General features: G+C 40.3%; 1 protein-coding gene across 2 annotated transcripts in view; it reads right to left on the bottom strand.

Annotated features, from left to right (window-relative positions):
* Positions 1–12,969, bottom strand: part of tspan15 (tetraspanin 15) — a 34,239-nt gene that overhangs the window by 7,107 nt on the left and 14,163 nt on the right. For both annotated transcript variants that reach the window (XM_078250787.1, XM_078250795.1), the window contains exons 3-5: positions 11,752–11,826; positions 9,080–9,175; positions 273–389 (exon numbers count right to left, since the gene is read on the bottom strand). In XM_078250787.1, coding sequence (XP_078106913.1) covers positions 273–389; positions 9,080–9,175; positions 11,752–11,826 — 288 coding nt within the window. The remainder of the gene's footprint in view (positions 1–272; positions 390–9,079; positions 9,176–11,751; positions 11,827–12,969) is intronic.

Here is a 12,969-nt window from a genome sequence, read left to right as displayed (position 1 = left end):
TGCCTGTGAGTGTGTCTGGCATGGAAAAGGCGTAATCACCATCATAAGGATGATGAGATGTATTTTAAATGCAACTCCACACTATTACAGCTATTCCTATAATGACATACAAACTGAACTGAGTGTTCATGGCTTCACAGACCCATTATAAAAGAAATAGAGCCAGGAACGATGAAAAAGCTGTAATGCAACAGGTGACAGTCCTAGTTGCTGTAATGTAATGCGGTGTTGTAGTAGTGATAATACTTATAAAGGGTAATAGTTATACCTACCTTAGTAGTAATGCAGCAGGTATAAGGGACACCGCAGGCCAATGGACCAGGGGCAGAGCAGTTGTGGTACATGTTGACCGACCAGTCTGAATACTCTTGACCTCCACAACACTTAAACTGCCAGAGACGTGAAAGATGGCGGAGTAGAGACAAGTGCAGAAATTGGAAGGAGGGGAAAAGTAAAAAAGACAGAGAGAGATGGAAGAGGATATTTAAAGAGAATAGGAGATAGAGAGAAGGGACGCAGGGATGAGGGAAAAATAAACAAACAACTTGATAAACAACATGTTTATGATGTGCTGGCGTAATGGCAGTAACATTTTGGGATGAAATGAGCCATAATTAACAACACTTTGCTTTTAATGATGAGTCTGTTTTATGTCAGTGTCTAGTGTACAAGAGGTGGTAGGGCTGGGCGATATGGTTAAAATCAATATTATGATACTAGAATATAGTACAATATTAATTAATTAAAAAATACAGTACAGTTTTCCAGATTACATGCAAACAACAAATCAAGATCATTGCAATTCAAGGAACCTAAAGCTCCATTTGTCCTCTCATCATACTTGCGTACATTTTTCTACTGAAAGGCCTCTGCTACCTATCCTACACTCTCAGCCAGCGTCTGAAAGCAGCAGCCTCACAGACTGAAGCGTTTGCTCCTGATACAATAACACTTGCAGCCAAAATTAACAGATTCATACTTGCACAAAATAGTGTGACACGAACCAAATGTTTTTGTATTGCCCTCTATTTCAGCCATTACTGACAAACCCTGGAGAAAAGGAAATATTATTACTTCACAGGAAAAATAAACAAGCTTTGATAAGCTATCTAAAGGACGTTGATTATTATTGGTTTTGGCTGAGAGGTTTTGGGTCACATTGACTAAACGCTGCTTCAAACAACTTCATTATCAGAGTTTAACTGAGTGTTGCACGGTTTGAATGCTGTTTAGGTGACCACCCTGCAGTAAATGTTCATTTAATTATCATCAAAATATAACCTAATAACCTTATCATAGCAGCAGAAGCACAGGTGTATTTTATTTTATTTATTTAACCTTTATTTATCCAGGTAAGTCGATTGAGAACTAATTCTCATTTGCAACGACAACCTGTCACACAGTTACACATTCATACCTGGAAGCTGCCCAGTACAACCACAGTCTGATCTGCTGGCCACTGAGCAGCTCCACTGGAGCGGTTGAGGTTAAGGGCCTTGCTCAAGGGCACCTCAGTGGTGGTGATGAGGGAGGGACAAGTGCTGCTCTTTCACTTTCCCGCACCCAGATTTTATCCCGTCGGTCTGGGGATTGAACCGGCGACCTCCCGGTCTTTAACCTCTAGGCCACCACTTCCAAATAGCATTAATAAGATGCAGCTGTTATTAAGGTTATTAGTTACACTTGTGTTTGACAGGTCAAAATATGTGTGAAAAGACTATTCATAGGATAGATATGACAACCATCACAGACCAAATGCTTTTCAATATTTTAATTTAAAAAATTCACTGCTGCAATTGATGGCACTCACAATACAGTACAACAATCCTGTTATGCCCCCATTCAGTTTCTATTAGATTTATACTTCCACAGCAGACACAAGGGCTCCACAGCTGCCTTGGAGAGTAAACACTGGCAGAAAAACCCTAAAGCCGCACTATTAGCACTGCTTTGTAGTCATTTACTGAGACAGATATTTTATTGGGAGGCAGAAGGCGAGTCAGGAAAACAGTAAGAGAGAGAGAGCAAATAGGACAAAGGGTCAGACAGAAAGAGAGGACGAGACACGAGATAAAGAGAGAGGACGAATAAATGAATAAGTATGAAGCTGCTCTTTGCCAGGCCCTGTGATCAGTATGCTGACATGATGCCAGTGGGCCAGGAAGTTACTCCCTTTTCTCGTTGGCATGACTCCACAGAGCACCGTTAATCAAGCACCGGGTCAGGTCCGGAACGAGGGTCACAGGAAGGCAAAGCAATTATGATGTGATTATAATGTCAGCAAGTGTTGTGTATAAGTCCAGCAATATTACAATTCACACAGAGTTATGGGTTTAGTGCAGTAGGAGCCACTGTACAGCATAATTCAATCCCACAGTCCTGCAGTAAATCCTATCTTTGGGAAGACTGATGTTGAGTTCAATTCAGCGGGCTTTGTATCCTCACGGGAGAAACCTGAAGGACCAATCTCTCAAAACACGTCAACACCAATGAGGCGGCAGGAGACGAGGGAAGAGACTACAGAGACTGTCCTTGTCACTTTCAGATTTATGACTGGATTACACAACAATTTGTTTACTAAAGTTATAGTAAAATACAACACTAATCAAATGTCATGCTTTTTCCTTCATCTTCATCTGTGTCTGTCTGGCTCTGCTGGTGTCACAAATTAACTTTCTTTACAATTTTCTCTTATTTTTTTCCATTTTTTCCTGTGGTTTTCTATTGTCTTTTCACTGTTGGATGATTTCTTCAGAGGGACCGGGAGACAGTCCTCAGAGTCAGTCGTGTCTCTGAGTATGAAGGAGTAACTGATTTTGTTGCCAACTGCCTAACTGACTGATGACCGGCTGTTCACTGGCAGACTGGCTGACTGAGTGACTAACTTAGTGGCTAATTGACCAGCTGACTGCTTAAAGTGTGGGTAAGACAGAAGTCCGCCCATCATGTACTCCCTGCCTTCATGATTACATGGCATCCATGCAGCGATGTTGAGACAGATCTTCCATGCATGATTCAAGGTTACCATAAAAAAAGCTTTTCAAAACAGTTTTGGCAAACTTATCATGTACTGCCATTCTACATCAAACTCTTTTATATTGGTAAGAAACACTGGTCTTTCTGAATTGCTGATTTCTGTAGCTGAATCTCTCTGCAGTTATGTGGGGAGCTGCCTTTTTTTCCTTTAAAAACGCACTCAGGCCGAAAAAAAAACCCAAAGCAAAAAGCTTACTGAAGTTATCTAATCTATCTTAACTGGAAAAGGTAGATTTTACACAATCCTGACCTTTTTCTACCAGTAAACCACCAAAAATCGGGTCAGAGACAGGCTCAAACTATACAGTGCATGCCCAGCTTAACAGTCTAGGTAGTTTCAACACATAACTTGTCCACAGATTTGATGAATGCCAAAAAATTAGGTTTTTTGTAATAAACTACTACAAGTTTGCCAAAGCTGATGAGAATGTTGACTGGAACGCATGCCAAAATAAATATGGCAAAGTGATTTTTTGACTTAAATTTTAACTGCTCAAGTGCAATTTTCTATATATCTCTCTCCAGCAACAACTATTCCTGGCAGCACTGAAACGATTGACACAGATGGCACAGAGTCTCTCTAAACTGTTACGGCTGCCGTAGGCACTAGGGCTGGGCCTATCGATCTTGTTGTTGTGTTGTTTATATTGTTATATTCATATTTATACATTGTGGCATTTGTTTACTTATTTTGCACAACTGACTTTGTTACTTTACTACCGACTTTATTTTTCACAAATATCTGTGTGCAGTGTATTTTCTGTTGTGTTTTTTATATTGTTATATTCATATTTATACATTGTGGCTTTTGTTTACTTATTTTGCACAACTGACTTTTTCACAGATATCTGTGTGTAATGGAAGGTATTTTTGGTTGTGTTGTTGACTTTGTTATATTTATATTTTGTTATATTATTTTTATACTGTTATATTGTTTTATATTGTTCAAGTTAGTTAATAAAAACATTTATATTTGCCTAAAATCTTTGTCCTGTGTTTTATCATAATCATAATCAACTAACTAAAGGCAAAATCACAAAATTATTCAATGATCGTGATGTTACAAGTAAAAAGTATCGGTATTGGCGATACTAGCCCTGTATTTACTTGGTATCGGATCGATACCAAAATTCCCAGTTTTGCCCACCCCTAGTAGGCACCCTCAGGTGTGTGTTTAACTGAGTGTTCTATTTCTGAGACGCAAAGCAGGCTGTGCCATCCCGTGCTCTGGATTGGATGGACAAGGGAAGTCCCGCCCAGTTCCTGGAGGAGGAAGCTGATTGGTGCGGCATGTGTCAATGAAGTCTGCCTCCAGCTTAAATAGCCTGATTGATTGCAGCTGAGGGCAGCTTTGGGCAGAATTGTGTGTCTTGTTAAGACGTGTGTGTGTGTGTGTGTGTGTGTGTGTGTGTGTGAAGAAGTGGGCCAGGGTTGAGTCTAAACTGATATTTGCATTCAACAGGTTTGTCTTGTATAGTCTCATTAGGCTCAGGGGTGCTGTGAGTATTGTGTTTTTGTTTAACCAAGTACCTTAGTTAGAGAGGATTTTGTTTATCCTTTTGTTTAATATAGTTGTATTAATAGTCTTCCTTTTGAGGATCTCCTTTTGTTATTTTCTGTTTTTGATTTCCACAGCACCCATCGGCCCAACTTTTAGTTGTAAGTTTGCCCTATTCAAAATAAATTTCCTTTCAAATACCAATTACATCTGGTTTTATGTCCTGATACCCCTAGTTACGGGACATAACAAAACTAAGACATTTTTATTTTTATATATTTTTTAAAAGGAGGAAGACATGCAGAACAGGCCGTGAGTCGCTGCGGTAAAGATTCAGCCTTAAAGGGTAAATAGTTTTACTCAACCCGGACCCTATTTTCCTATGTTTTGTGTGTGTGACTGATGGGAACAACAATCTTTGAAATTAGTCCAGTATTGAGCGAGAATGCTGTGACCAGCAGCCCGCAAACCGGGCTGCAATGTAATCCTATAGGGCAAATGTGCATTGTCAATTTCGTTCACTAAAAGTAAATTTCTTTGCCACTGGGAGGCTCATATTGTTATTATAGTGTCTGACAACATTATGGAAAGGAGAGAGACATTTTTTGAAAGAGTAAAATCCTTTTTTTGTTTGTTTAACAGTAATGGCTCCTATACTACCAGAAACCATTTAATAAAACAATAGTTTTAGTGTGTATAGAGGAAACATATTTTCACATACAAATCTGTAAACTAGGTGTTTATTGAACCATATCTAGAGTTGTGATTGTTGGAAAGGTGGAAGCACAAACCAAAATGGCTTTTCATAGTTTTATTTTGTGTCTGTCGACTTTGATTGAAGTGTATTTTACGATGATAAAATTACTGTTTGTTTACATGGATTATGGTGGCTTTAGCTATAGCAATTTCGCAGATGTTTAAAAACAAACTGATTTTACTTTTAACAGAAAGGTCGACCTCCTTAGAAATCCTTTCCATAATGTTGTCAGACACTTAGAATAATAATCTGAGTCTGTCAGTGGCAAAACAAGCACTTTTGTGGATGTAAATTGAAGGTGTGCAATTACCCAGTAATTGACATTGTAGCTTGTTTCGCTGACAGCCGACTGCAGCAATCTTGCTTAATACTGGACCAATGTCAAAGATTGTTGTTCCCATCAGTCACTTAGACACAAAAACAGTAAAATAGGGTCCAGGAAAAAAAAAACGAAGTTACCCTTTAATGATACGCTCCCTACCTCGCTGACCTACCAGGGCGCCCCCAACTAAGACATTCATGAATTGCATTTGACCAAAGCATGGTATTTCTCTATAACATTATATACTACATATGCAAAAATCATAGTTTAATTTTGGAAAAAATTTGACTGTTGTTTGTGCATATGCACCAAACAAAAGCTCGGAGTATTCGGCCTTCTTGGAGACCCTGAATGGAGTTCTGCATTGGGCTCCAGTGGGGGACTCCATAGTTCTGTTGGGAAATTTCAACACGCACGTGGGCAATGATGGAGACACCTGGAGAGGCGTGATTGGAACGGCCTCCCTGATCTAAACCCGAGTGGTCGTTCATTGTTGGACTTCTGTGCTAGTCATGGATTGTCTATAAAAAACACCATGTTCGAATATAGGGATGCTCATAAATGTACTTGGTACCAGAGCATCCTAGGCCGAAGGTCAATGATCTTATGATCGTATGATCTGATCTGAGGCTGCATGTTTTGGACACTCGGGTGAAGCGAGGGTCGGAGAGGTCAACCAATCACCATCTGGTGGTGAGTTGGGTTAGGGGGTGGGGGAAGGAGGAGGCCCCTGTCCACAGACTTTCAACTCACACCTCCGGGGGAGCTTTTCGTGCATCCCTGTGGAGGCTGGGGGCATTGAACCTGAGTGGACAATGTTCAAAGTTTCCATTGCTGAAGCTGCGGCGGGGAGCTGTGGTTTAAGGGGTCTTAGGTGCCTCAAGGGGCGGTAACCCACAAACACTGTGGTGGACACAGGTGGTCAGGGAAGTCGTCCTACTGAAGGAGTCTTTCCGGGATATGTTATCCCAGAGGACTACGGAGGCAGTTGCAGGGCACCGAAGGGCTGCAGCCTCTGCCGTGAAAGAGGCAAAGCAGCGGGTATGGTAGAAGTTCGGAGAAGACATGGAGAAGGACTTTCGGTCGGCACCAAGGTGCTTCGGGAAAACCGTTCGCCACCTAAGGAGGGGGAAGCGGAGAACCATCCAAGCTATGTACAGTAAGGATGGGACGCTGTTGACCTCAACTGAGGAGGAAATAGGGTGGTGGAAGGAGCTCTTTTGAGGAACTCCTAAATCCAACTAACACATCCTATGTTAGAGGCAGAGCTGGAGGATGATGGGGTATTGTCGTCAATTTCCTTGTTGGAAGTCGCTGAGGTAGTCAACTCCACAGTGGCAAAGCCCCGGGGATTGATGAGATCCTTCCAGAAATGCTGAAAGCTCTGGGTGTGGAGGGGCTGTCTTGGATGGCACGCCTCTTCAACATTGCGTGGAAGTTTGGGACAGTGCCTAAGGAGTGGCAGACCGGGGTGGTGATTCCCCTGTTCAAAAAGGGGGACCAGAGGGTGTGTTCCAATTACAGGGGTATCACACTTCTCAGCCTCCCTGGTAAAGTCTACTTCAAGGTGCTGGAAAGGAGGGTTCGGCCGATAGTCGAACATCAGATTGAATGTAACAATGTAGATTCCGTCCTGGTCGTGAAACAATGGATCAGCTTTTCACTCTTGCAAGGATCCTGGAGGGAGCCTGGGAGTATGCCCATCCGGTCTACATATGTTTTGTGGATCTGGAGAAGGCGTATAACCGGGTCCTCTGGGAGATACTATGGGAGGTGCTGCGGGAGTATGGGGTGAGGGGGTTCAATCTCTGTATGACCAAAGTGAGAGCTGTGTCCGGGTTCTCGGCAGTAAGTCGGACTTGTTTCAGGCGAGGGTTGGCCTCCGCCAGGGCTGCACTTTGTCACCAATCCTTTTTGTGATATTAATGGACAGGACAACGAGGCGTAGTCGGGGTGGGGAGGGGTTGCAGTTCGGTGGGCTGGCGATCTCATTGCTGCTTTTTGCAGATGATGTGGTCCTGATGGCATCATCGGCCTGTGGGAATGAGTCCTTGTCCAAGTACCTTGGGGTCTTGTTCACGAGTGAGGGGACAATGGAGCAGGAGATTGGTCGGAGAATCGGTGCAGCGGGTGCAGTATTACATTCACTTTTTCGCACCGTTATGAAGAAAAGAGAGCTGAGCCAGAAGGCAAGCTAGTCTCTAACTTTGACTGTCTGCTAGAAGGTTCTAAGCAGGTAGTGTACAGTGGCTTAGGAGTTTTTTTGCTGATGAACAGCTGCCTGCTGCAGAAAAAAAATTATGCTATGAGAGCAGCAAGAGTGAACCAAAACAGTTCGGCCAGCAAAACAATGAGCTGAAACTATAAAACTTGTAGGTCACTATAAGGGACCCTTCTCACATTGTCACATTGTTTTCATATTGCCATTCAATAGATTGTTATAAAAATAACGATTACAGCCGCTTTAAGAGATTAACGCCAAAAAACTGAAGGACTGTGTCATTTTGATCAGATTTGATTGACAGTAGCCTGGGAAAAAAGCCAACAATCTGTTATCACATTTAGATTTAAATATTGCTACATCCTGATTGGTGCAGAGGAGTACGTGACATCCCCTTTTTCCAACTGAGCTCTGTCCTTCAAACCAATGGGAAGAGACAAAAACACAAATACAGAAAACTTTCATGTGAAACAATTGAGAACTGTTATAACTTTGACAGATAGTGTGTTCATGCATGACCCCATTGATCATACTAAGAAATTGATATAAATGGTAGAATTGGACTGCCTTGGCATACTGAACATCAGGGGAAACTTGCCTGTTAAAGCTGCTAGTCTACAAATGCCTGGAAGTTTAGACTTTTGAATTCAAGTCATTTATTAAAAGCTGACCAGTCCACTGTGACGGGATTTGAACTGAGGAAGGTGCTTGCTAAACCACCAAATTACCCTTCAACACAACATCAAGACACAATCCTGCTCGACTAGTACTGGTGCTGGTCACTTGGCACAATCCTTAATAGCATGTGGCATGTAGCCTGCAGACTGACAGATCGTTTGTCTTTTCTCTTCTGTTAATCAGTGGTTTGGTGCAGTCTGCTTCTTCATTTTAATGTGTGATCAGTCTGCTGCCCCCAGACACTGCATTCCCTTGCGCTCGATAAAAAGTTGGTAATGAGATCTTTAGCTTCAGGCTGTGTGTACGGCAGCATTATGCATTCTGAGAGCAGGTGCAGCGTGATGGCTCTGCACAGTTCTGATTATTCTGAACACAACTTGCTGTGATCATCCAAAGTCACTTCAAATCCTGACTTGAGCCTTGTAAAGCTGAGCAAGTGTGTTGTGTGTGTACTGCATTGTATGTATGAATTCTTTGAAAAGCTCATAGGGACCTTTTAATCCTGTCACGTGTTCAACTGGAAGGTTCAAATGACAGAAAACCAGAAGTGACATACTGTGAGCTTACCTTCTTCTGTACAAAGTCCATGATGTTTTTGAAGTCCAGGTCATCATAGTAGTTCACTATGCCTTTTCGGATGTTCTTGTTCAGTAAATCCAATGTCTGTAAGGGGGAGAGAAAACAGACAGAGTTGAAACACTTTGTGTGTGTTAATGGGATAAAGGATGTCATGTTACCACATTTATGTTGTTTCCACGACACAGCTGATCTACATCAATGTGTTAGACATGCAGCTCTCTGGAGGAAATGCTCTGATTCGTCAAGGTGACTGGTCCACTGAACTGGAATATTAAAATATGACCCTTTGACAGCTCACATCTGTCAGTCACAATCTGGTGTAACAGGGTCTCATTAGGTTAATGCTTTAGTCTGTCCGGAAACTAGAATAAATATTTTCAACTTGGAAATCCACTAAGTACGTTCATGGAGAGCTTTTCATTTAGGGAACTCATCATTTTTTCCCACTAATTTCACTTCACTTTACTATTTGTTCGGAATACATTAGTCTTAATTATACTTTATTAGAGGTGGGGGCAACAAATAATTGGGCTTTTTACCCCCATTCAGGCCTGTCGATGCTCTGTCATTTCTCTCTTTTAATCACAGTTAACAAAAACTTGAATTGGCTCCTCTCATGAGAGTCACAGAGATTAAAAGGGACTGAGCCTTTCATTTAATTTCTTTTCTTCTTCCCCTGAACATATCAGGTCTTCACAGTGACTCTATAGGGGGAGGACCACATTACAATGAGCAGATTTATAGACTTGGAGTTAGTCTACTGAAGCGTTTTCCTTTGAGACAGAAAACACTGAACCATTATTAAAGAACCCACTATAGGCTCACTTATTGTTATAAAATGCACTGCCATATCTTTTTCATCTCAATGTAAATGAGACGACAGAAAAATAAAGATGTGACACTGTATTAGATGCTCAGTTTTATTGTATTTTCCATTAACACACTGAAATCATTATTTTGATAATTGAGATTCTCTTTTGAATAACAGGCATAAACATTGAAAAGCACCACACAATATTATTGAAAAAAGTTATTCTAAGGCTGGCCATTATTATGTTTAATGTAAAAGTCATGTAAATGAGATGAAAGCATATAAGAGGAGAAAAGACAGACTGATACTCAAGCTTTTCCCCAAAGAGCCAAATTAAGATATTCACAGTTTTCATAAATGACATCTCAGAAGACTGTTATAATCATACCCCTTAGGCACTTTTATCATGGCTCATGGTCACATTACTACATTAGCACTATCTCACTTATCAAGGTGTGATGTTTTTTTTGTGTAAAATCTAATGACCATCTAATGATGAAAATCTTATATATGTATATACACATACAAATATTATATAATGTATATATATATATTATATAATATATATTACTACAAAAATAGTTTGAGGCACTTTAATGCATCGTCAGCTGTACCATGATCTTCATGTAAAAAACAAATTCTGACATATCTGATAAGAAAGTTTAGCAGCAACCATGATGATGAAGGGTACAGTGGCTCTCCTATTTGTTTGGATGCAAATTTAAAGCAGTTATCTTTGTTAGAGGATCTTGACAAGAAATAAATACCTGATCTCACTCCTATAGAGAATCTACTAAAGGTCAGCATATTGTAGGCACAGTTAGTATGTGTCATGTGCTTACCAACTCTGATTAATGTTTATAGCAGCTGATGATTAACATATAATACTGAAATGATGATTTGAGAATTTTGGTCAAAACATTTAAAGTATATGACAGTAAGTTGGAGTCTGTTTGAACACTGTTTGCTTTGGATGAAAAATAAAATTACTACAACCCTTACTCCATTACAAAATAGGTAATTATTTAGGGTCTCTCTAGGTCACGTTAGTCTTTTTTTTCCCACAAAGCAATGTTCATAGTCGCAACGCGAGAAAGCTGCTCGTACAGTCACCACTGCATAACAAAACCCGATCATGCTGCATTAGTATGCACGGGAACATTATTGGGTTTTATTGCAGGGAGGGAAATTAGATCAAAAACTGAAGACAGAGATAATAAGTAAGACAATGGGAGAAACAAAAAGGATGCAAGAAAAGGTTTAGGAGAGAGATATTTGACGTTAGAGGGAAGAAAGATACATAAACACAAATACAGGTCAGGAAAGCAGAATGTTTCATCTGCATACTGATATCATTCAAATGATAATTCTATCTACTCTTTGAACAGATCAGTTCTGATTATACTGTCTCTGTGCATTTCCTGACTAGAAATATGAGAGAATAAGATTTCACTGTGTCACTGAATCAAATCAACGTTCATCATTTGTCTAAAATATGCCATTTGGTGACGGTCAGCTCTGAAAAAAGAGAATTATGACATACATTTACTTTAACTTACTCCATCCCATTAAATCATGGTATTTTCCACTAAGTGTAATGTAGGTGGTCATGGTTTAATCATTCATACTACCTTGTGCAGTTAAAAGAGACATGCAGTGTTGAGAGAGCAGAGCTGAGACCAACCAAGAACCAAACTATACATTATTAATCCGATTCATTTTTCTTGGTTTGGAATATTTCCTCACGATAAACAGTATGTCAACATCAGTTTACTGCTGCATAAAGCTTTGATTGTTATGTGTGTGTTTCTAACGGTCAAGTTATTGATCAACACCTTGGACAGCTCACCTGATTGCGAAACATTAGCGCCATTATTCCTCCCAGCAGCTCCAGGATCAGACACAGAGACAGGGTGTACATGAACTGTGACCAAACACACAACAGAGAGGAAGAGCCGTTATACACTAACACATTATTCACTTCAAATTTCAATATTTATCTTTAAAATATATTAATATTATAAAAAAATAAATATAAAAATGTAGGGTTTCTACCACTGCCTCAAAACTATATCTCTTAACAGTTGGGATGCATACGATGTTTTTACATAGAAGCGCAGTTATGGTGTGCATTAAGTCCTTCCACTGCTGGCTTTTCTCAATAGGACAGCGACAAGTCAACACCTCAGGCACCAATGTCTGCAGTCTACTTTTCTAAATATACTGCATTCTATAAGACTACTTGTATCACAGGCATATCACATTTTCAAACATTCCTAATCCTGCGATGTACTTCATTTTGAGGTCAGAAGAGGTCGCTTGTTTTTCTGAAGTCATTAAGTTCCTGTATTTGCAGTACTGTCCGTCTTTTTTTTGCATCCCTGTTGTAGCGTAAAAGAAAAGCAAATGCTCCAATGCCCAAAGTAAACGGCTTTGTTAACAAAAACAAGCAGAGTATGGAATGTCACTGATAGTCAGACTTATGGTTTAACATCTCTGCTGGTTAGAAATGCATGAGAAACTACGGGAACATGACAGAACACACAGAACCCCCTCACACAGAACCTTCATATACATTGCAGGAACATACATCAGCATGAGACTTAGGTCCATGTGACACAGTAAACCAGGGGGCTATCCCATAGTATATGCAATATAGTCACTTAACTTAGAGAAAATGCAGGTCAAACATCTCTTGCCCAGTCAGGTGACTTTCTCACACTCTATCTTCAATCACTAATATACTGTTAGTAACTGTGTTTCCGGGAAACAGCTTGTCATTTTCTGTCTTGTCAGGTACTGCTATTAACCAACAGGACAACAGGAAATTTACCCATTAAGTATATTTGCAACAGTGAAATGGTCTGTTAGTAATCTGTTCATCTTCACTTCATTATCTGCCTTTTCCCATCTAACAACACTTTCACCTCACTTTATAATAAAGCAACCTGAATCTGAAGAACCGACCGTTAATACCATTTCATTCTGAGACACAACAGACAAGCCCTGTGTTATACTGTATAACTGTGTGTTTCTTTTTCCACAGGTGTTTTTTCAAAAGGTATTT

Source organism: Sander vitreus, chromosome 1 (genome assembly GCF_031162955.1).
Source record: "Sander vitreus isolate 19-12246 chromosome 1, sanVit1, whole genome shotgun sequence".
In the NCBI taxonomy this organism is placed as follows: Eukaryota; Metazoa; Chordata; class Actinopteri; order Perciformes; family Percidae; genus Sander; species Sander vitreus.
This window is presented reverse-complemented; position numbering and strand designations above follow the sequence as displayed.